The sequence below is a fragment of the Callospermophilus lateralis genome, chromosome 12 (assembly GCF_048772815.1).
Source record: "Callospermophilus lateralis isolate mCalLat2 chromosome 12, mCalLat2.hap1, whole genome shotgun sequence".
Classification (NCBI taxonomy): Eukaryota; Metazoa; Chordata; class Mammalia; order Rodentia; family Sciuridae; genus Callospermophilus; species Callospermophilus lateralis.
The window spans coordinates 84,039,555-84,065,760 of record NC_135316.1 but is presented as its reverse complement, the minus strand read 5'-3'; the positions used below and the strand labels follow the sequence as shown (position 1 = coordinate 84,065,760).

Here is a 26,206-nt window from a genome sequence, read left to right as displayed (position 1 = left end):
ATGAGGCCAACATCACCCTGATTCTGAAACCAGACAAAGACACCTCAAAGAAAGAAAACTACAGACCAATATCTTTGATGAACCTAGATGCAAAAATCCTCAATAAAATTCTGGCAAATCGGATACAAAGGCACATCAAAAAAATTGTGCTCCATGATCAAGTAGGATTTATCCCTGGGATGCAAGGATGGTTCAACATACGGAAATCAATAAATGTTATTCACCACATCAATAGACTTAAAGATAAGAACCGTATGATCATCTCGATAGACGCAGAAAAAGCATTCGACAAAGTACAGCATCCCTTTATGTTCAAAACATTAGAAAAACTAGGGATAACAGGAACTTACCTCGACATTGTAAAAGCTATCTATGCTAAGCCTCAGGCTAGCATCATTCTGAATGGAGAAAAATTGAAGGCATTCCCTCTAAAATCTGGAACAAGACAGGGATGCCCTCTCTCACCACTTCTGTTCAATATAGTTCTCGAAACACTGGCCAGAGCAATTAGACGAAAGAAATTAAAGGCATAAAAATAGGAAAAGAAGAACTTAAATTATCACTACTTGCGGATGACACGATTCTATACCTAGAAGACCCAAAAGGGTCTACAAAAAAACTACTAGAACTAATAAATGAATTCAGCAAAGTGGCAGGATATAAAATCAACACGCATAAATCAAAGGCATTTCTGTACATCAGCGACAAAACTTCTGAAACGGAAGTGAGGAAAAACACTGCATTCACAATATCCTCAAAAAAAAATAAAATACTTGGGAATCAACCTAAGAAAAGAGGTGAAAGATTTATACAATGAAAACTACAGAACCCTAAAAAGAGAAGTAGAAGATCATCTTAGAAGATGGAAAAATATACCCTGTTCATGGATAGGCAGAATGTCATCAAAATGGCGATATTACCCAAAGTTCTCTATAGGTTTAATGCAATGCCAATCAAAATCCCAATGGCATCTCTTGTAGAAATAGATAAAGCAATCATGAAATTCATCTGGAAAAATAAAAGACCCAGAATAGCAAAAGCAATTCTAAGCAGGAAGTGTGAATCAGGTGGTATAGCGATACCAGATTTCAAACTATATTACAGAGCAATAGTAACAAAAACAGCATGGTACTGGTACCAAAACAGGCGGGTGGATCAGTGGTACAGAATAGAGGACACAGAGACTAATCCACTAAGTTACAACTATCTTGTATTTGATAAAGGGGCTAAAAGTATCCAATGGAGGAAGGATAGCATCTTCAACGAATGGTGTTGGGAAAACTGGAAATCCATATGCAACAAAATGAAACTGAATCCCCTCCTCTCGCCATGCACAAAAGTTAACTCAAAGTGGATCAAGGAGCTTGATATCAAATCAGAGACTCTGCGTCTGATAGAAGAAAAAGTTGGCTCCGATCTACATATTGTGGGGTTGGGCTCCAAATTCCTTAATAGGACACCCATAGCATAAGAATTAATAACAAGAATCAACAAATGGGACTTACTTAAACTGAAAAGTTTTTTCTCAGCAAGAGAAACAATAAGAGAGGTAAATAGGGAGCCTACATCATGGGAACAAATTTTTACTCCCCACACTTCAGATAGAGCCTTAATATCCAGAGTATACAAAGAACTCAAAAAATTAGACAATAAGATAACAAATAACTCAATCAACAAATGGGCCAAGGACCTGCACAGACACTTCTCAGAGGAGGACATACAATCAATCAACAAGTACATGAAAAAATGCTCACCATCTCTAGCAGTCAGAGAAATGCAAATCAAAACCACCCTAAGATACCATCTCACTCCAGTAAGATTGGCAGCCATTATGAAGTCAAACAACAACAAGTGCTGGCGAGGATGTGGGGAAAAGGGTACTCTTGTACATTGCTGGTGGGACTGCAAATTGGTGCGGCCAATTTGGAAAGCAGTATGGAGATTCCTGGGAAAGCTGGGAATGGAACCACCATTTGACCCAGCTATTGCCCTTCTCAGACTATTCCCTGAAGACCTTAAAAGAGCGTACTACAGGGATACTGCCACATTGATGTTCATAGCAGCACAATTCACAATAGCTAGACTGTGGAACCAATCCAGATGCCCTTCAATAGATGAATGGATAAAAAAAAATGTGGCATTTATACACCATGGAGTATTACGCAGCACTAAAAAATGACAAAATCATGGAATTTGCAGGGAAATGGATGGCACTAGAGCAGATTATGCTTAGTGAAGCTAGCCAATCCCTAAAAAACAAATACCAAATATCTTCTTTGATATAATGAGAGCAACTAAGAACAGAGCAGGGAGGAAGAGCAGGAAGAAATGATTAACATTAAACAGAGACATGAGGTGGGAGGGAAAGGGAGAGAAAAGGGAAATTGCGTGGAAATGGAGGGAGACCCTCAGTGTTATACAAAATTACATATAAGAGGTTGTGAGGGGAATGGGAAAATAAACAAGGAGAGAAATGAATTACAGTAGATGGGGTAGAGAGAGAAGATGGGAGGGGAGGTGAGGGGGATAGTAGAGGATAGGAAAGGTAGCAGAATACAACAGTTACTAATAGGGCATTATGTAAAAATGTGGATGTGTAACCAATGTGATTCTGTAATCTGTATTTGGGGTAAAAATGGGAGTTCATAACCCACTTGAATCTAATGTATGAAATATGATATGTCAAGAGCTTTGTAATGGTTTGAACAACCAATAAAAAGAAAAAAAATTAAAAAAATTAAAAAATACACAAAATGAGTACTAAAATATTAATATGATTCTATAATTTTTGTTTTTGGGGGAGGGGTCACTAATATGAAGTCATAAATCAAGTATTCATGGATGGGATTTAAAAATTTTTTTTTTATTAAAAATAATTATGGATCCCCTAGTGGAGGGTATTGAAAATGAACTGGACGGGCTCCCTGCCCTTATTTTTTAGTGTTGTGTATTGAAAAACTACTATTCAGATAAAAGCCAAAATCTTAAAACGATGTTGAAGTGATGTGCTGGAAAACTATTTTCAATATGTATAACTTTTAAAAGCTTAATTTCTCCAGTTTATAAAAGCTCTTAATGAAGGAATAACAAACAAGTCTCAGAGTGGAATATTAGCAAATTGAAGAACAGAAAATTCTTTCAGCCTTCCAAGTCATGAAAATATGTTTGTGTAAACAAGGAAATACAAATAAAAACAATTGAATTATATATCCAGCTTTAGCTAGCATTCTAATGATGTTGTCCTTACTGGAATGGGAATATATATTGATACAGCCATTCTGGGTTGGTAACATGGGTAATGCATTCAGTCGTAAAATGTGTGTAGTCTTTGCTCTGCAGTTTCACTTTTAGGAACTTATCCTGGAGATAATTTGAAAAGATACCCACATAATCATTATGTGGGCCAAAATCCTCTCAGACAGACAGAAACTATACTAGGTATTTTAAACAAAAATAAATTAACACAGGTGTGTGGAGGATGAAAGATCAAAAAATTGCACTGATAACCCAGAGGTAAGAATTGCTGTAAGTAGCTGCTATGCTGGCCTGGGAAGAAATGGTGTTCAGAGGTGGAGGAGCTGTGTCAGTATTGCCCACCTGCCTGCAAGGTGTAGTGAGCCTGAGAGCAGTAAAGTTATTACTCAGAAGGCCTAAAGAAGCTCTAGTGTCTCTTTGGAGGAAGCCAGCTCTCAAAGTAGTCTGGGAAATGTGGATTTATATCTCCAGAGTCTCAGAGCAGTTTATAAGGGGATAGATTTAAAGTTCAGAGACAGTGTGTAAATAGCTCAGGAATATTTATGGTATTGTTGAGTTTAACTCTAAATGTTCATTAGTATAAGATTGGTTATATTAGTTACATTAGTTTTGGTGTAGTTATACACTAAAGAGCTATTTGGCTGTCAAGCAGTATCTGACAGTGGGAAGGTTAATGTTAAGCAAAATTCATCATGGAAAGGTCTATACAACATTGTTAGGTGAAAGATGTTTCTAAATTGTGTATTTTATGTTCTTATTTATTTAATAATATGTTTATGCATTAATAATATATCTAGAGAAATTTTAAAAGCATGTTCCAAAAAGTGTTGGATATTATTTCAGAATATTGGGATTTGAGGGGATTTTTCTTCATTCTTTTAATATACTTTTCAGTTTTCTTTTTTGGAGTTTTCTACATGTATGATTATCATCAGGAAAAATATTTTTTTAATTTGTGGAAAGAAAACTAATTAAGGAATAAGGAATTTCTTATAATAGGAAAGAGAGAGAAGGTAGAGGTAGCTGCTTTATTTACTTTCCATTTACTTCTAAGGTCTGCTGAGTACTTCAGAATTCATGAAATTATTTTTTCTTCCTTATGTTCATTGTTTTGTTTTCTGTAAATGAGCATGCAAAACATTGTACCTACTTAGAGTTTCACATAATCAACTTAAAAAATCCCAGATACAGTTGTTTATTACTTGTGTGATCTATGATTTTTTTCTTTGTTACTAAGATATTGATGTTTATATTATTGAATTAGATTCATCTTGGGTCTTATCTGGGGAATTTGGTTGACTAAATTAACCACAGAACAATAATGTTTAATGTCTGGAGTGTTTATGGTATTGTTTGGTTACTAAGTATCCAGAGATGCAAATATCTGTTGATACTTGGTAACCAGTGGTGATATTCTCATTGTCTTACCCTCTTCACTAAATAGTTGAATACTTTCATAAAAAGGAACTCCTAATCTATGTTTTGATTTTCAGTGTTGCATTTGTTTAGGAAAGGCAGGGTAAATATTTTAGTCTTTTATTTTATTTAATAGTGTTAAAAAAACTAATGTTCTCCAAAGATGACCAGAGTGTTGGTTTTTAAAGAATGTGTCATTTTAAACTCATGAATTTACAGATACTTGTGTTTCAGTCAGTTCCAATGAACACGTTGATTGATGCCCACATTGTTCTAGTCATAACCCTGGGAGTTTATTCAAGTTGGCCCTGGGTCCCTTTGAACAATCCAGTAGTCTTTATAATTTCTTTACTGTCTCTTCTGATTTCTTTACTATTTGGTATGACAAGATGTTCCAGGCCTTTCTAGTACATGTCTAGCTTGCACCTATAATTGCCTATTTTCCCAAGGAGCCCAGGTTCATTTTCATGGGAATAGCATTAAGAAATCAGAAAGTGAGTCCTGTGGGCACTAATTGCTAATATGTATGACATGGTTCTGGGAAAATTCATAAGACATAGTTCGCAAAATTTTTTGAAAGGTAAAATGCACTGTGTGTTTATCCTGATTCTTGTATTTCAATTTTAACACTATAGGCTTTTTACTGGACCTCATCAATTTTGTTTGTTTTTCTTTTTCCTGTGTGAAGATGGCATAGGATAAAACTGTTATATACTAACTCTTGCTTTATCCCATATTCTATTCATACCAGTCTCAGTATAGCAATAGCACCACCAGTTTAATCCCTAAAAATGTTTGTTTACTTGTTTAGGTAGTTCTCTTTGTATGTGGGGTATATCACGTTAGAGATCTGCAGTTAAATTTCTTTCTGTGCTTTAAAGTTACTTGGAATAATACTTTTTTGGGTAGTTAAGCCATTACATGGATACTCACTGCATTCATATTTATTTAATTATTTATTTTTTGTGTACCAGGGATTTAACCCAGGCCAAGCCACATTCCCAGCCCTTTTTTTAAATTTTAATTTTGAGTTGGGGTTTTGCTAAATTGGTGAGGCTGGTTTGAACTTGTAATCCTCTTGCTTCAGCCCCTGATTCCTTGGAATTATAGGTGTGTACCACTGCACCTGGCTCATTTTATTTTTTAAGATGTTGCTCTTTTAAAATTTAACTTTATTTTTATATTATGTGAAGTAATTCAGTGTTGACAAAAAATCTAAAAGAAGCAAAATGTAGTCTAGGAAGTCTACTATCCCTTAACTTTCCATTCTATTTCTTTCCTATAGATGAAAATATGTATTCACATACCCCTTTTGATGAATAAATTATACCATACACAGTTCTACCTTTTTTTTCTTTAGCTACATATACTGGAGGTGGTTCCATATTTAAATATAGAGATCCTCATTTGTTTTGTGGATATATATATATTTTTTATTTAACCATTTCCTCATTTGTGGACATTTGGGTTGTTTCAGATATTATAAATAATCCTATAGTGTTCTTTTGCATGCATCTTTTGTTGTTTTTGACAGTTATCTTTGAGAGTGGTTGCAAAAAGTCAAAGAGTAAAATGCATATATAATTATGCTAGATATTACTCTATTCCCATTCACAGTGATTATATATTGTACGTCTTCACTAGCACTGTGCCTGATTCTCAACATACTATTGTTATGAAATGTATCTCTTTTTAACTTTGGTTAAAAAGAGATACATTTTATTCTTATTCTGCTAATCTTTGAGAATATTATAGCCATTGCTACTTTCTTTTGTATTAGTGTTTATTATGGCATATTATTTTCTATTTTTTAAAGACTCTTTTAGTTCTTCCTGGGACTTGAAATTTAAAGTGGGTGGGGTTCTTACAAATATCTTAATTAGGGCTTTGCTGCTGTTGTTGTTGTTACTTTTGTTTCTTTGTTATTAACTTGGTTGTTTTTGGTCCAGTTTGACAACGGTCTTTCAGTTAGACTGTTCAGACCATTTGCATTTAATATAATTATTGATATGGTCAGTTTTGAGACAAGGTCTTGCTAAGTTGCCTAGGGCCTCAGTAATTTGCTGAGGAAGGCTTTGCATTTTCGATTCTTCTGCCTTGGCTTCCTGAGTTGGTGGGATTACAGGTGTGACGCCAAACCTGACGTTATTTAATTTTTATTGTTTCTGTTGCTACATTCTTAATTCACATATCTTTTCTTCTGCAGCATATAATTTGCTTTTAATCCCATCCATGTATTTTTCATTTAAAATATTGTGTTTTTTATGTTGATTTTTAATTCCATTTTGGTCTCATATTTTATTTCTATCCTTATTTCTATTTGGGCATATGGAACATATTTCTTTGAACATGTTTATAAGATATGTCTTAATGTCTTTGTAATTTCATATTTGTGTCACTTCTAAGTCTGTTTCTGTTGATTAATTTTCCTCTTGGTTATTAGTGTTCTTTATGCTGTTGGTGGTAGAAATGAGTTACCAGAAATGACTGTGTTGAGGAAAATTTTCTTTTTTTTAAATTACTTTTTACAGATAATAATTATTAACATGTTATATATAAATTAATGGGATTCACTGTAATGTTTTCATACATATACATACTGTGCATTGATTATTTTCACCCACCATTCTGTTGTCTACCTCTTTCCCACTCCTGTTCCCGGGGGCTAAGAGTTCTTTTTCAGCTTTCAAGTCTCTTTGGGGTAGGGGAGATTTTCTGTCCTACTGCATTCCTACATTATTTTCCTTGTCTTGGGTAACTTTTTCTCATATATATCATGGATCATTTTCCAGCCCAAAATTGGGCATACCCCTCTGTGGATTCCTAGTACTCACACTGTCTTCTTTTGTAGCTTCCTGTTCTTTGATAGTTTACCCTTGAAGTCAGAGCTGCCGCCTTCTACCTGAATTTCAATCTCTTTCTCAATTCCATCTTTATTTGAGTTACTCCTTTAAAAAACATTATTGTTATTATTTTGATACAGAGGGTTGAACTGAGGGGCACTTTACCACAATGCTATACCTCCAGCTCTTTATATTTTTCATTTTAAGACTGGTTCTACTAGGTTACAGAGACTGCCTTCAACTTGCCTTCCTCCTGCCTCAGCCTCCTGAGTAGCTAGGATTATACATGTGGGCCACTGTGCCTGGCTTTGGTTACTTCTTGTCTTGTGGCTTGGGAATTGTCTCCTCGGATTAAGCTGGGGAAGATGTTATAATTGTTTGCCATCTTTTAAGACCTGTTACCTATTGTCTAGTGCCTGAAACCTTTAACATATTTAGTTTTGTTTTCTGGCTAAGTCAAGGGAATAAATCCAGTTTCATTTACATCATCTGCAGCAGACATTCTCTTGGTGCACTTTTAATTTCCTTGCTTGTTTTTGATTAGAGTGAAAGTAAACATTTTTTTTCATGTATTTCAAGGTAATATTGTCTTTTTTTAACACATTTTTTTTTTTTTTTGAATTTTGTTTTAGTTACAGATGGACCCAGTACATTTATTTTATGTGGTCCTGAGGACCGAACCCAGTGTCTCACTCATGCCAGTCAGGTGCTCTACCACTGAGCCACAGCTCCCAGCCCTAATATTGTCTTTTGATGATCTTTGTACCTTTTCATGTCCAGCACATTGTTCTATGGTATTATTGGTCTTTTCATTTTCTATTTTTGGAGGGCTTTTTATGTTAGGGATAGCAACTCTTTTTCCATATAATATGAAATCTTAATGTTCCTGTTCAGTTTTTTGTTTGCCTTTTAATTGGACTTTGTATTGGTATCTTGTGAGACTCTACTCTTTAACTGTGATGAGTTATTGTATCTCTGAATTCTTCATATTGGTTTGGTATTGGGCAATGAGAAAGATTGCTTTTACCATGTGATGTTTGAAGAATAGTGAAGAGCACCGTCTGTATTCAATCTTCATTGTAAGGTTTTGAGTGGTAGAATGATGAGATACATGGGTGTTCTTCCAGGTAGCTACATGACTTCACTCCTCATCTCCCTTAGAATTCTGCTCAAGCATTACTTTATCAGAAGGGGCCTGTATTATAATTCTCTTTTTTTACTCCCCTCTTCACTTTTATCTTTCTCCTCCTTTTCTTTTTTTCCCCTCTATAGTGGTTATCACAATTTGATATAACACATTTATGTTATTATTTGTCTTGTTTCTAAGATGCTGGTAGCATGAAGGCAAGGATTTGGGGCCTTTAATAGTGCTCAACTCATAATACTGCTTAATGAGTATTGGTTAATCTGATTTCCCTTTGTGTAGGTTGTTCTGGCACAAAGCAAAAGATGGATTGGAAGAGGCAGACTTCAGAAAGAACACAACCTCCCATTACAGTGGTCTAGTTGTAAGGTGGCAGAAACTTTGTTAGAGTGATGGCGGTGAGAATAAAGAGAAAGGCCTCATGGGAATGCCATTAGAAAGGAGTGGATTATCAGCCTTTTTTGTACTTATAATTATCGAATAAAAATTTTAAAACAAAATACTTGTATTTGGTTTATATTGGTAATATAGACATTTGTAAGGCAAAATTATAGGCCATTGAAAGTGAGTCTGAGTAGATCTCAGTGATTAGTTTTTGGTTTCACAAAGCTTAAAAACACAAATATTAAAGTATCTGACATAAATCATACTAGTTTTTCTGGTTTATTGTTTTTCTTTGATTTTTATTTTTAGAGCATTGCTTCCTGTTTTACATCACAAATCTAAAAAAGGACCCCCTCGTCAAGCAAAATATGCCATTCATTGTATCCATGCGATATTTTCTAGTAAAGAGACCCAGTTTGCACAGATATTTGAGGTAATGAGAATTTTTTTTTATTTCATACATCATTGCTAAAAAGGAAATATTGATGACTTTTACAGAATGTTTACATTATTTTGTACATTTTCAGAATTTAAGGGAAAATCAACATTGATAAATGATTAAAACATGAAAATTTCTGATTATTCAGATGTTTAACACTGATTCAAATTCAGAAATCAAATTATATAATACTTTTGACATTGCTTTATATATTTGCATTTGGAGACTTATTGGAGGGTAATTACATATCAAATTATAGTTATTGATAGTAGGTAACAGATGATTATTCTGTCAGTTTACAGGTTTAAAATTTGAATTCTGTTTGAGGTACTGAGGGTATTAGGGTTTGGAAATCAATATTAATTGGTATTTAAAGTAAGTAAGTTTATACTTTTATGACTAACCGAAGTATGTTTCAGATATCAAGTGTGTCTTTTCAGTATACATTTGTATTATTTTCTATACACTTTAAATTACTTGCACCTAAATATTTATTGCAGTCTTTTATAACTAAGGACTGTCTTTGAAACTTGTTATTGCAAATAAAAGTTATAAAAATCTGTAAATCCTAATTTATAATTTACTTTAGGAACTTTCAGTGAAGTCAAAACAATTTGGAAAACATGCCAATGGTATCTACTATAGATACTTGTAATCTCTTATTAAGTAGTTTTTATGCTAATTTTGTCATATTTTCATGTATTATGTTAAACTGTGAGAAGGAAGAAAAGTGCTCTCTTCATCTTCCAAACAACTTTTTATTTTTATGTTTTTTTTTCCGTAGATTATAAATAATTTAATTTTTGTGCATTTGGATGTGGGTTTTTTTTTTCCTATAGTTTGTTTTTGTGTATGAGAATGGCTTTAATAAAATCATATTGACCTGTGAGAAACTTGTTTTTCTTTTTCTTTCTTTTCTCTCCCTTTTTTTAAATTAGTTTTAATCAGTTATACATGACAGTAGAAAGTTCTTTGATTCATAATACACAAATGGAGCAGAATTTTTCAGTTCTCTGGTTGTACATGAGTTACAGTATTCAAGCAGTCATACATGTACCTAGGGTAATGATACCCGTCTCATTCCACCATCTTTCCTACCGCCTGCTTTTTCTTCTTTATCTCTTTTTTAATTTTTGTAATTGGCTCTTGAACCCAGGGACACCTAACCACTGATCCACACCTCCAAGCCTTTTTTTTTTTTTCTTTTTACAATTTTGAAGTCAGCGTTTTGCCAAGTTGTTTAGAGCCTCACCACTTAGTTGCTGGGGTTGGCCTGGAAATTGCATTCCTCCTGCCTCAGCCTCCAGAGTTGCTGGGATTACAGGTGTGTGCCATTGCGCCTGGCTGCTTTTCTTGATTCATCTTTTTGTTTCATTGATGATGATGAGAGTAGGTTGTGCTTTTAGAAAGTACTTTTATTTTTTTTTAAATATTTTATCTGTTAGTTAATTTCATCTTTACTAGGATCCCAACTGTATTCCTTTAACTGTAACGTTCAAGTTTTGGAGAAAATGTTTCCTAGATATCTCTGGCCTTTTTACAGTTGCTGTTATTTCAGGATCTGACTGTTAATTTTGCTTTTCCAGAAATGTTTTTATTAACGTAACTATAATATCAAACTCTTTATAATAAACTAATTGAAAAAGTTATTTATGCTATCATAATTTTGTTGACAATATGAACAACAAACTGGCACTTAGCTAGGTGTACTTTGTAAGTACTAAGGGAGTTTATCAGGTGGCATGAAGTAAACTCACTTAAATACATTTTGGACTAAATTAAGCCAATGTTGCCCTAATGTGTAGCAAAAAACCTCAGTTCGCTATTGCTTTTCAAGCTTGGAATTATTGGTGTTTAGTGTCAGGTAATAGGGCACAAATGTTTCAATAAAATGCATCATTAAAATTTATGATAGATAATGTATTCACTTGCTTTCAAATTAGAAGATGGAAAAAGAATATGCAGTAAAAAGTCCACTACCCTTCTGTTCCTACCCACTTATTTAGTTATTTTCCCATATGCAGCCATTGTTATCTGTTACTAATGTCCTTTTCTAGAGATAATGTCCTTTTCTAGATATACACAAAATACAATTTGGTCCCTGATTGTTTCGATTATTCCAGTGATAGCACTCTTCTGATTTTCCTAGTTTTATTAACAATACCTTTTGGACGTTATTCTATAAGAGTAAGTGAAAGTTTCTTCGTTCTTTTGTTTAGACAAAATGCATATTAATGGTTAGATTTCTTTTCAGAAAAACAAAAATAATTTTGTTATGGTGTTTAATAAAGACACCCAAAATTCAGTTGTCTGTGGACATAGTAAAGGCTTATGTCTTGCTACTGAAAAGTCCTGTTGGATGTTTGGCTCGTTTCAGTAGCTTTCGAACAGACTCTTTCTGAATAGTGGCTTCTCCTTAAGTCCCATCAAATGCTTGGAATTAAATCAGCCACTGAGTACAGATAGACCCTGTGGAAATGACATCCTGCGTATGCCTGCCTTAGTGCAGATGTGGCATACCTCACTTTCATTTCTATTCCCTTGACCAGAACTCACTCATACGTTCTCATCTAACTGCAGAAGAAGCTGCAAGTGGAATCATCTTATTGCCCAGGAAGTAGAAGCAAAGTGGACATTTGTGAGCCCTGACAGTCTCTAATATATTCATATAAATGACCATAAAATATATGTTACATAATAGGATTTTACAGGCTGAAATGTTTCCTTACCTACTTCTAAACTATGACTTGGGCAAAACTGAAAATGTTTAAACTTAATGTGTTCTAGACATAGATAATCCTATAGAAATCTAAATATAACCTTAAGTTACTACCTACACCAGGTATGTGCATTGAAACTTTTGTAGTTTTTGAAATTCAAAGATGAAATGTGTTAATTTTTATAATTTTTATAATCTTATGAGTTGAATATATTTTCCTCCCTTCATTTTCAGCCTCTGCATAAGAGCCTAGATCCAAGCAACCTGGAACATCTTATAACACCATTGGTTACTATTGGTCATATTGCTCTTCTTGCACCTGATCAATTTGCTGCTCCTTTGAAATCTTTGGTAGCTACTTTCATTGTGAAAGATCTTCTCATGAATGATCGGGTAATTTATATTTTTTAGATTTGTGTTCTTCATAATGTTATCTGCTAAAATTTTATGCAGCAGAGTAATAAACTGATGGTAATGACATTTCCATTTGGCTGCCTTTATTTTAGGCTTTTTAGTTTTTATTAACTGTGCTCTATCTCCATTATAAGTAAAATAACATTGAAGCAGCTCTTTAGTTGAGCATAGGCATATCACCTGAAATATATATGTGATAAATGTATCACCTGATTCTATTCAGCTCTACAGGAGGTTAATTTTCATAAGGACATCTATTTTTAAAATGTACAGATTGATTAAACAGTTCACAGTTTGGTTGTCATGACTGTGGTTGTTCCTTTTCTTACATAAAGTTTAAAAAAAAAAAAAAAAGAACCCTGGTAGAAAATTTTGGGAAAGAAAAGAAATAATGATTTTGTTTGTCTTTGGTTTGTGTTTATTTGGGGCTTGATGCCCTGTAGTCACATGAAATTTTATGCTTATGTGTATATATGTATATTTAGATGTGTATACACATATAAATGACTTGTAGATAGCTATCAGTTTTGTATCTTCTGTACCCTCAGCACTGTATTAGGGTCTCTAGAGGATCAAAAGAAAAATGAACCTCTAAAAATACTTAAAATATGCATATTTTAAGTGCACATCTGCCACATGTGTTATATACATCATTATTCTGATCATCCCTTTAATACATCTTGATACTTTTAAATTATTAAGTTTAATACCTTGATACTTTTAAGCTGAGAGGTTATGGAAAAATAGTTTTCAGAGATAATAACTGTTGTTTTATATATTAGATTTCTGATGATTTGTGGCTGTGTAAATCTAGTGGTCTTAAATCTCTGTGATTTGGAGGCCGAGGGCCCATTTTAATTTCCATAGTCTACCAGTTTCTTTGCCTGTATTCTTTTTTTTTTTTTTTATTGTTGGTCGTTCAAAACATTACATAGTTCTTGATATATCATATTTCACACTTTGATTCAAGTGGGTTATGAACTCCCATTTTTACCCCATATACAAATTGCAGAATCACATCAGTTACACTTCCATTGATTTATATATTACCATACTAGTGTCTGTTGTATTCTGCTGCCTTTCCTATCCTTTACTATCACCCTCCCCTCCCCTCCCCTCCCCTCTTCTCTCTCTACCCACTCTACTGCAGTTCATATCTCCCCCTTGTATTATTTTTCCCTTTCCCCTCGCTACCTCTTGTATGTAATTTTGTATAACCCTGAGGGTCTCCTTCCATTTCCATCTTTGCCTGTATTCTTGACCTGTCCCTATCATTTCCCCTGTGGATAGTAGTGTGTGTGTTGGAGGAAGTGTATTTCCATCCTTTGGATCGTGTTTGCTAATCATGTGTTTAAAATTTTCTATATCCTATATTCTTTTTCTTTTTTATGGTCCTGGAGATTGAACCTAGGGACTCACACGTTAGGCAGTTTCTTCCACTGAGCTACATCCCTAGTCCTTTTTAATTTATCTTGAGACAAGGTCTCACCAGTTGCCCAGGCTGGCATGGAACTTTGGATCCTCCTGCCTCAGCCTCCTAAGTAGTTGGTATTACAGGTGTGTGCCACTGTGCCCTGCCTGTTTTATTTTCCTTAATTAAAAAGTTTAATAGAATTTATCAGAAAAGAACACATTTTCTAATGGTGCTGCTTTTTAAATTACCACAAAGTTAACTTTGAACAAATAAGTTGTCCAGGTAATGAAATATATAAGTATATGACCAACACCCCTAAAACTCTTTTTCTTCCCTTTCCTGTCATTACCTCCTTGAAGGTAATGATTTTTACAATCACTTTTACCTGTTTTTAAACTCTTATAGATGAAACTGTCAGAATAATTTTTTGTATTTTTTTTCTTGCTGGGGATTGAACCCAGGACCTCAAACATGCTAGACAAGCCCTCTACCACTGAGTTACATCTGCAACTACACAGTAAATTCATTATCTGACTTCCTTCATATAATATTATATTCTTGAGATCAGTTCATTATTGCACATAGAAGTTGGTTCATTTTCATTGAGGTATTGTATAGTATTGTTTGTACCATAATGTACCTGTTCTTTTGCCAGATATTTAGATGGTTTCCAGTGTTAAATGTTGAGGTTATTAATATTTGCTTAAGTATATTTTTGTGCCCTGATGTGTGCATTTCTTTTGGGGTGTGATTGCTGTGTCACAGGGTATTGTGTAAGTTCAGATTTAATAGCTTTTGCCAAACTGTTTTTCAAAGTGTACCAATTTTTTTTAATCTGTAATGAATGAAAGTTCCAGTTGTACCATTTTTCTTTTCTATTAGATGTCTCATACTATATCCATTTTATGAGCAAGTAATAGCATTTTATATATATGTATACACACACACACGCACACACACAACTTATTTTCTTTATTTTTTCCATAATTTTTATTGGTGCATTATAATTATACATAATGGTAGGATTCATTGTTATATATTCATAAACGCACATAATATAGCAATATAAATTGTCCAATATTATTCCCAACTATATCTTCTTTTCCTCCCCTCTTACCTTACCCTGGTCCCTTTCATCTACTTTGCTGGTCTCCCTTTCATTTACATGAAATTTCCCCGTATTTTTTCTTTTCCTTTATGCTTTCTAGTTTCCACATAACAAAGTGCACAACCCTTGACTTTCTAAGTTTGGTTTATTTTGCTTAACATAACCTTCCGTCCTGTAGATGACATAATTTCATTCTTTATGGCTGGATAAAACTCCATTGTGTATATATGTCGATTTTTTTTATCCATTCATACATTGATAATACACGTAGGCCACTTCTGTAGTTTGACAATTGTAAATTTTGCTGCTTTAAACATGGGTATGCAAGTATTGCTATAATATGATGACTTTTAATTCTTGAGAATAAATACTGAGAAGAGTGGTATACCTGGGTCAAATGGCGATTTCTTTCTTACTCTTTTGAGGTACTATACTGATTTCCACAGTTGTTGTACTAATTTAAAATCTCACCAACAGTGTAAAATGGTTCCTTTCTCTCTATATCTCTCCAGCATTTATTGTTGTTTGTAATCTTGATAGCTGCCATTCTACTGGAGTAACATGAAATCTTACTGTAGTTTTGATTTGCATTTTCCTAATTGCTAAAGATGCTGAACATTTTTTCATGTGTGTGTTGGTCTTTTTTATTTGTTTATATTTTGTGGTACTAGGGATTAAACCTAGTGGTGATTTACTACTGTGCCACATTGCCAGTCCTTTTTATTTATTTAGCAACTTAGGAACTCACTAAGTTGCTGAAGCTGTCCTCAAACTTGCGATCCTCCTGCTTCAGCTTACTGAGTTTCTAGAACTACAGATATGCATGGCACTACCCAACTGTTTCTTCTTTTGAGAAGTGTGTGTAGTTAATTTGCCCATTTATTAATTGGGTTATTTGGGTTTTTTTAATGTTAAATTTTTGATATTTTAAAATTTGATATTTTGGATATTTATCCTCTGTTAGAAGAGTAGCTATCAAAGATTTTCTCCCATTCTGGAGATTTTTCTCTTCACGCTCTTGTTTCTTTTGCTGTGCAGAAGCTTTTTAATTTGATACCATCAAATTTATTAACTCTTGGTAATATTTCCTGAATTTGGGCTAGGGATGTGGCTCAAGCGGTAGCGCGCTTGCCTGGCATGTGTGCGGCCCGGGTTCGATCCTCAGCACCACATACAAACAAAGGTGTTGTGTCCACCGAAAACTAAAAAATAAATATTTAAAAATTCTCTCTCTCTCTCTCTCTCTCTCTCTCTCTCTCTCTCTCTTTCTCTCACTCTCTCTTTAAAAAAAAAAAATTTCCTGAATTTTAGGAGTCCTATTGAGGAAGTTGTTGCCTGCACCTATATGTTGGAATGTTGATCCTATGCTTTCTTAATAGGAATTGGATAGTTTCTGATCTTTTCCTGGGTCTTTGATCCATTGAGTTGACTTTGGTGGTGGATAAGAGATAAGGATCTAGTCTCATTATTCTACATATGGATAACCAGTTTTCCCAGCACCATTTGTTTAAAAAGGCTGACTTTCCTCCAGTGTTTTCTTAGCACCTTTGTCAAGGATCAGATGACTGAATTTATATGGTTTTGTCAGTGTGTCTTTTGTTGATCAGTTTTTAATGTCTGTATCATGCAATTCTTGTTACTATAGCTCTGTAGTATAAATTTAAGTCAGGTATTGTGATGCATCCATTTTGCTTTTTGGGCTTAGGATTGTTTTGGCTATTCTGTGTCTTTTATTCTTCCAAATGAAATTTATTTTTCTTCTTCCTTCTTTCCTTTCTTCCCTTCCTTTTCCTTTCCTTTTTGGTACCAGGGATTTAACTTAGTGGCACTTGACCATTGAGCCACATCTCCAGCCCTATTTTGTATTTTATTTAAAAACAGGGTCTTACTGAGTTGCTTAGCACCTCTCCATTGCTGAAGCTAGCTTTGAACTTGAGATCCTCCTGTGCTGCTGGGATTACAGGTGTGTGCCATTGTACTTGGCCTTCCAGATGAATTTTAGAACCCCTGACCCCCCCCTTGTGTGAAGGATGTCATTGGTATTTAGATGGGGATTGCAGTGAATTGTTATGTTGATTTTTAACATTATAACTTATGCCTATCTATGAACATATGAGGTCTTCCTATCTTCTTATTTCTTCAGTTTCTTTCTTCAGTGTTCTGTAGTTTTCATTGTGGAGGTCTTTTATCCCTTTGGTTAGATTAATTCATAGATATTTTATTTTTTATTTTTTTGAGGGTCTCGTGAATAGAATTGTTTTCTTGATTTCTTTCTTGGCAGATTTATTATTGGCATGTAGGAAAGCTATTGATTTTTGTGTGTTGATTTTTGTACACTGCTACTTTGCTGCATTTGCTGATTAGCTCTATCAGTCTTCTGGTGGAGCGTTTTGGATCTTCTAAGTATAGCATCATATCTGCAAACAGAGATGATTTGACTTCTTCCTTTCCTGTTTTTTAGTCCCTTTTATTTACTTCTCTAACTTAACTGCTCTGCCTAGAATTTCTATTACTACATTGAATAGAAGTGCTGAGAGTCGACATCCTTGCCTTGTTCCAGATTTTAAAGGAAATGCTTCAGTTTTTCCCCATGCACTGTCTTTGGATTTGTCCTGTATATCCTTTGTGATGTTGAGGTAGGTTCCTTCTGTTCCTAGTTTTTTTTTTTTTTAATTTTTTTAATATTTATTTAGTTTTTGGCAGACACAACATCTTTGTTTGTATGTGGTGCTGAGGATCGAACCCGGGCCGCACGCATGCCAGGCGAGCGCGCCACCGCTTGAGCCACATCCCCAGCCCTGTTCCTAGTTTTTTGAGTGTTTCTATCATGAATGAGTGTTGAATTTTGTCAGAGGTTTTCTCTGCCTCTACTGAGATAATTACCTGATTTTTATCCTTAATTCTATTTATATGATGAATTACATTTATTGATTTGTAAATGTTAAACCATCCTTGCAACCCTCGGAAAAAACAAACCTAATCTTGTCATACAGTGTTGTTTTTTTTTTTTTTAATATTTATTTTTTAGTATTAGGTGGACACAGTATCTTTATTTTACATTTATGTGGTGCTGAGGATCGAACCCAGTGCCTCATACATGCTAGGTGAGTGCTCTACCACTGAGCCACAACCCCAGCCCCATACAGTGTTCTTAATATGTGTTTTGCACATGATTTGCTAATGGTTTATTAAGGATTTTTGCATGTGATTTCATCAGGGGTATTGGTTTGTAGTTTTCTTTCCTTTATGTGTCCTTACCTGGTTTTGGTATGAGAGTGATATTGACTTTATGGAATGAATTTGGAAGTGTCCCACCCTTTTCTGTTTCATGTAATAATTTGAGGAGCATTGGCATTGGTTCTCCTTTAAAGGTCTGGTAGAATTCAGATGAGATTTCATCTGGTCCTGGGTTTTTCTTTGTTGGAAGGCTTTTTATTAATGCTTCTATCTCATTGCTAGTTTTGTCTGTTTAGATGTTCTGTGTCCTCTTAATTCGATTTTGTCAGGTCCTATGTTTAGTCTAGGTCATATATAAGGTCCATGGGTCTAAAAATGATCTGTTTCTTCTGTGTTTTCCAGTTTATTGGACTGTAACTTCTCAAAGTAGTCCCTCATGATCCTCTGAATTTCTGTGATGTTTATGATGAGTTCTTCTTTTTCATCTCTAATTTTATTATTAACTTGGATTTCCTTTCTTTTGATTAGTTTGTCTAAGGGCTTATTAATCTTGTGTATCTTTTCAAAGAACTGACTTCATTTCTTTGATTCTTTGTATTATTTTTTAACTCTCAATTTCATTGATGTCAGCTCTGATCTTAATTATTTCATTTCTTTTATTGGTTTTGGAATTGGTTTGTTGTTTTTTTCCAAGGGTCTTGAGATGCATCATTAATATATTTGGAATCTTTCTGATTTTCTTATAGATGCTTAGAACTGCCCTTTATACTGTCCCAGAGGTTCTGGTGTGTTGTATTGCTGTTCTTGTTTGATTATACAAGTTTTTAAAAATTTGTCATTTGATTTCTTCTATCACCATTCATCATGCAGAAGTCTGTTGTTCAATCTCCATGTGTTTATACAGTTTCTCTAGTGATTATTTGTTATTGATTTCTAATTTTCATCCATTATGTTCAAGTAAGATGCAAGAAATTTTATTGACTTCTCTTTTTTGGGAGTGGGGTGTATTTTCTGAAAGTTGCTTTATGGCCTAAAATATGGTTTGCTTTGGAGAACATTCTAAGAGCAGCTGAGAAGAAAATGTATTTGTTATGTTAATGAAATATTCTATAGATGCCTATTAAATCTGTTTGATTTGTAATATTATTTAGGTTGGAAGCATCTCTACTGAGTTTATATCTAGATGACCTATCCATTGGTTAGTGAAGTGTGTTGAAACATCCAGTATTATTTTAATGGAGTCTATATGGATAGAGTAATATGTTCTATATAATTAAGTATACCAGCATTTACTGTCATTGTATCTCCTTAGATTGTTCCCTTTACAGTATGAAGTGACCCTCTTTGTTTCTTCTGATTAATTTTGGTTTGAAATTTGCTTTGTCAGATGTGAGGATAGCTGTCCCGCTTGGTTTTGGAGTCCATTTACATGTATATCAATTTCAGTCCTTTCAGTTTCAAACTGTGACTGTCTTTACCTGTCAAGTGAATTTTATGCTAATATAAGTTTGGGTCTTGTTTCTCAATCCACTTTGCCTCCTGAATCTTTTAATTGGAGTGTTGAGACCGTTTATATTCAGTGTTATTATAGTCAGATGTTTATTAATTTCTTCTGTTTTTATTTATTTTTCATGTTTAATTTGATCCTGTTTCTCATTTGCTTAGCTACTCTTTTAATGATATTTGTCTATTTGTAAGCTCTGGAAGTTTTAAAAATTCCTTTGGTATGAAGTATTTCTTGTAAGTTTCTTCTGTGGTTCTGGTTTCATGGTCATGGTTGTTTTGTTTCTCTGAGTATCTTGGAAGGTTTTTATTTCTATTTTGATTCTGAAGGATAGCTTTGCTTGATATGACAGTTGTTTTCTTTTAGGACTTAGAATACATCATACCAAGCCCTCTCCTGACTTTGAGTTTGTGCTGAAAAATTGAAATAATTGTAATTGGCTTACTTCTAAATGTGACCTATTTGTTTTCTCTTGAGCCTTTAAAACGTTTTAATTATAGTGTGGTATGGAGAGGTTTTTTTTTTTTTTAAATATATTTTGGGGGTTCTGAATGACATCTAGGTACCTATCTCAGTCTCAAGGAAGGTTTGGAGTTTTTTCTGAAGAGTTTATTCTTGCCATTAGCCTGATCTTTGATTCCAGTGATTCTTAGATTTGTTCTCTTCATGTTGTCCCAGAGTTTCTGTATATTCTGGTCATGGTTACTTATTATTTTCTTTAATACTATATGAATGTTCAAGCCTCGCTACTTTGTCTTCTGGTTCTGAGATTCTGCCTTCTGCCTAGTCTACTCTATTTGACTTTCACCCTTTTATTTGATTTGTTGTGCCTTTCATTTCTAAGATTTCTATTTTTTTTCAATATCTATCTCCTTTTTAAATTTCTCATTTATATGTTGTATTGACTTCCTTAATTCATTCAGTTGTTTTTCTGTGTTCTTTTGGATTTCATTGATCATTTTTATAATCTTTTTAAAAATTCTTTATCTGGTATTTGATTTACCTCAGTATCTTTGGAGTTAGTTGCTGGTGAATTATGAACTTTTGGTGTCATATAACTTTAATTTTTTTACACATTTCTTGTATTCCTTTGCTGAGTTTTATGCATCTTCTAGAATGGATTTCTCAGGTCATAGCCTTCTCTTCACAGTTTTCTGGGATATCTGGTTATTTTGAATTATTATATTTCCAAGTGGATTTTATAGGATAGTTTACTGTTAGCTCTCCAGTGATGATTAGTATATTTTGATACAGTACACATTATGTCAAAACTAGAGGATTTCATTTTCCCTGTAGGTCTCCAGACAGTGGGGTCCTTCTTGTAGGTGTGTTGTCCACAATTTTGTGTTATTTCTCCCTGTTTTCTCTGGAGGGATGAACTTCCATGAGGGAGACTCCTGCAGTTCCTAGTTGGGGCCTGGACCTTGGTTTGTGATTTTTGTCTCCTCTATTTTTTTGTACTAAAGTGTCTTTGCAGTTTGACTAATGTTTACTTGTACATGGAGCAAGGCGTGCTGTTTCTTAGCTGGGTTTCAAGTTAGCTCAGTGGTAGAGTCTCTACCCTGTGAACTTGTAGTGTCTTTGTAGAGTCCCAGCACCTCTCAGAAGAGGGGAAACAAGCAAGAACGATATCAGCAAAATATATTTACACACACACACACACACACACACACACACACACACACACATATACATACAGCATTAAAGTAAATACCTGGTGCCTACTATGGCATCTGCACCACTAATTACCACAAATCAGGAATGGTAGGGTCATCAATTGCCAACAAAAATAAAAACTTGTGAACTAGACCTGGCAGTAAAGTAAACAGCACTTGTCAGGTATACCATCCACAATACTAATAACCACCACAGCATGAGTGGTGGGAGCAGGAATTATCAAATAATTCTAAAATATGTTATTTTTTTTTAAGAGAGAGAGAATTTAATATTTATTTTTTAATTTTTGGCAGACACAACATCTTTGTATGTGGTTCTGAGGATCGAACCCGGGCCACACGCATGCCAGGCGAGCGCACTACTGCTTGAGCCACATCCCCAGCCCTAATATATGTTAAAAAGAACGGTGCATTAAGAAAAAATAATATATGATAGGAAAGTAAAAGAAAATTTAGAATGTTCAGAATGTGAACATAAAGCTGGAGAGATGTAGCAAGTGATAGTTTTAAAGATAGGGAAAAAATTAAAGAAACAAATAGAGAAGGAGGGAAGAATTTGGCTATTAGAGGGGAAAAAGAGAAGAACAAGAGAAACAAACAAGCAAAAAACCCTAACCCTCAAAAGACGAAAAAAAGAAAAATAAAAACCATTGAGCCCCCCTAGCTCAATGGTAGAGCACTTGCCTTACACATGTGAGGCACACTGGGTTTGATCCTCAGCACCACATAAAAATAAATAACTAAAGATATTGCGATCATCTACAACTTAAAAAAAAAGAAAAACACTAAAAGATTAAAGAAAAATAAAAGCCATTAAAATGCTAAAAGTGAGAAAAAACATGTATATATATGTGTTTGTATATGTAAATACACGTACATACACCACACAACACACATGTAGATACATGTATATCACAAGTCAAGTCTGCATAGCAGAAACACGCACACAAACGAAAAAAATTGTAATGAAAAAATGAAAGAACTAGCTCCAATAAGGTGGTAAAAACTGTTGATGAGGATGGATGTTCACTGCCTGTGTCTGACTGTCCTCATTTCTGTTTTTTTTTTTTTTTTTGAGTACCAGGGATTTAACTCAGGGGTATTCCACCACTGAGTCACACATCCCCAGCCCTATTTTGTATTTTATTTAGACACAAGGTCTCACTTACTTGCTAAGCGCCTCGCAGTTGTGGAGGCTGGCTTTGAACTCGCGATTCTCCTGCTTCAGCCTCCAAAGCTTCTGGGATTGCAGGCGTGTGCCACTGTACCCAGCTTTATTTCCGTTTCTTCTTGGGCTGTGTACCCATTAGAAAGAGGAATGGATGGTAGTTGTAAATCCTGCCTCTTTTTTCTGTTGCTTACTAAGCTGCCAGCTGGAGCGGCCTAAAACTGAAACTGGTTGAAATAGCTCTCAGCTTCCCTTCTCACAGTACAAGATTGGCAGGAATGGGAAGTATTCTCAATTGGAGTTCTGTCAGGACAGAACAAGCTGATGCCCTCCCAGGGTGAGGCTGCTGTGGAGATCTAAGTGAGAGTTGGCTGACGCTTAACTCTCATCAGGACTTTGGGACTTTATTGGTGGTATCTGTTCCAGAGAGATTAAATAAGCACATCCCTAGGACTGGGCAGATGTTGATATCTGCTGGCCTTCTGGATTTTGAACTGTATTAGGGTGGGGTGGGGGATCCAACCCTTTTCAGGTCTGGCATATTGCACCACCTTCTCAGGCTCCAAGTGTAATCATGTCTACCTGTTCAGTTTCCCAGCTGCCTTTAGCTGGTTTTGTGAGCCATCAGACTTTCTGCTAGGTGCACTTAAACCACATTGTACATCATGGCTGGGATAGTATAGCAGTATTTGTTATGATCTCCTGGGCTCCTGTAGCACCACACTGAAGTATGGCCTCCTCCAGATGGCTCCCTCTTCAGCTTTCTGCTTACCAGTTGAGAAACACAGAGTACTTTTTAAACATCAGCTTACTGTTCAGTCTCTGATTCATCTAAGTTCAGACTTCTCTTCCGTTCTGTAAGTTTTTTCATGCCAAATTTGTCCATTTTGTTTCTTTGTATTATCTCTCCCTCTGTGGTAAACCAGTGCTGCTGCCACTGTCATACCCAGCTTGATTCTAATATATTCTATCTTGTCTCTGGTTAAATGTTTTCTAAGAGTCTCAACATCCAATATTAAATTTTATTGAATTCCTTCTTTCACCCAGCTCTGCTGAGAAACTCAAGCCACAGAGTAATTGCAAATGCAGCCTTCCTCTAATCCACCAGCTTGAATCTCTATATTAATGTTTTAGGTCTCCTCTTTTGTGAGGTGCCTGCTTGAGATTTTCCCTCATTTTTCTATTAAAAATATGAATCCCTATCTAACTTGTTAGATTTCTTTATATATTCTGTTGCAAATTTTTTCTCCTACTTTGTACCTCTCACTTTCTTAATGCTATCTTTTGATGAGCAGATTTCTTAATATTAACAAAGCCAAAATTTATCAATTTTTATGGTTAGCCCTTAAGTTGTTTCATCTACCCCAAGATTGTGAACATGTTTCCTATGTTGTTTTCTAGACTTGCACTGACTCAGTAGCTATTAGTCACATATCTCTACTTAAATATATGTTTGAATTAAATATAGTTATAAATCTAGTTCTTCATTTACACATTTTGGTGTGCAGTAGCCGTTTGTAAACAGTGGTAAAGTGTTGACAGCTTTGTTTTAGTTAACTTTTACCTTTTGCTCTATATGCTGCTTGATATTGACTTTTGTATATGTACAAAATAGATGTCAAATTCATTTTTATTTCCATCTGATGCAATACCACTTACTGAAAAGATGGAATTTCTCATTGATTTTTTTTAATTGGGGCAAAATTCACATAATGTAAAATTAACTATTTTAAACCATACAATTCTGTGTTACTCCTTTATCCATCATGTGGTGCAACTACCATCTTGATCTAGTTCCAGAATATTTTCATTAAGTAGTCACTTTCCATTTTCCCCCTTCATCCCCTTAAGCTGATGACAATCATCAGTTTCCTTCCTGTCTGTACCTGTTCTGAATATTTCCTATAAATAGAATTCTACATTCATGACCTTTTGTGTCTGACTTCTTTCACATAATGTTTTTAAGGCTCATCCTTATTGTAGCATGTAACAGTTCTTCATTCTATTTTGTGGCTGATGAAAATTCTATTGTATACAGTATACTATAGTTTATTGATGAATATTTGAATAGTTTCCACCTTTTGCATATTATGAATAAGGAAGAGCATTTGTTTGTGTACTTGTTTTCAGTTCTTTGTGTATATAATTAGGAGTGGATTTACCAGATCATGTGGTAATTTTGTGTTTACCTTATTAAGAATCTGCCAAACTGTTTTCCACAGCTAATACACCTTTCCCATCAGCAATATATGAAAACTCTCCAATTTTCTATATCCTTACCAACTTACTTTTTTTTTCTTTTGTTTATTTTAGCCATTCTGGTATGTGAAGTAGTGTTTCATTAAGGTTTTGATTTGAATTTCCTTGATAACTAATGGTGATGAACATATTTTTATATGCTAATTAGCCATATATATGTCTTCTTTGGAGCAATGACTATTCAAGTTGTTTTAAAAATTTTTAAATGGGGTTATTTGTTGTTTTGTTGTCAAAAGTCTTAAGAGCTCTTTATGTGGTCTACATATTATATTTTTATCAGATATATGTTGTAATATTTTCTTTAATTTGGTAGGTTATCTTTTCATTTTTTAATAAATTTTTTAAGTTGTTGATAGACCTTTATTTTATTTATTTGTATGTTGTGCTGAGAACCCAGTGCCTCATGCATACTAGACAAGCGCTCTACTACTGAGCCACAACCCCAGCCCCTTAGTTTCTTAGTAATATACTTTCAAGCACAGAAGTTTTAATTTGGGTAGGGGTCAGGTACTGGGGATTTAGATGAAATTCAATTTGTCTCTTCTTCTATTGCTTGTGCTTTTGAATTTTTCCAAGAATCCATTCTCAAATTCAAAATCATGAAGATTCCTCACTGCTTGTTACTGCTACTTTTGTTTAAATGTTGTGTCCATAGTTTAATATTTTTATAGTGTCTCAATTATTATAGCAGGTTTTGATATTTAATAGCATAAGTCTTCCAAATGTCATTGAGAACTCTTCCTTTTTCCTGTCCTTCTTCATCCTCTTCCTTCATCACCATTTTCATTTCTTTAAATTTTTTTTTTCTATATAAATGTTAGAATTGGCTTGCCCTGTCTGCCTATTCCATTCTACTCCAAGACACACACACACATCATTGCCTGTAATTTTGATAGGGATTACCTTGAATTACAAATTTGGAGATAATTTTCATTACTCTAATACTACCTACTGTTCCATGAACATGTTATATTCCCAAGCTTTCCATGTCATGAAGATAATATATCTCTTAAATAGTCCTTAATTTATCTTGCTGAATTTTTATGTGGAGATTTTATGTATCTTTTTCTTTTTTACATATATTCTAGGCATTTGATATTTTTGAATCTATGGTAAATAATATAATTTTTAATTTTTATTTTTTAAGTTTGTTTGGTGTATACAAAGAACTAGTTAATTTTTTATATTGACTGTATCCTGAGACCTTGTTAAAGTCATTTAAAAATAATTTCAATTCTTTGCATTTTTGGGTTTCTTCTATCATATCATTTATTCATAGTGATAAT

At 34.2% G+C, this 26,206-nt stretch overlaps 1 protein-coding gene across 6 annotated transcripts in view; it reads left to right on the top strand.

Moving 5' to 3' along the window:
• Nucleotides 1–26,206, top strand: part of Pds5b (PDS5 cohesin associated factor B) — a 198,757-nt gene that overhangs the window by 134,430 nt on the left and 38,121 nt on the right. For all 6 annotated transcript variants that reach the window (XM_076872121.1, XM_076872119.1, XM_076872122.1 and 3 more), the window contains exons 20-21: nt 9,352–9,475; nt 12,435–12,593. In XM_076872121.1, coding sequence (XP_076728236.1) covers nt 9,352–9,475; nt 12,435–12,593 — 283 coding nt within the window. The remainder of the gene's footprint in view (nt 1–9,351; nt 9,476–12,434; nt 12,594–26,206) is intronic.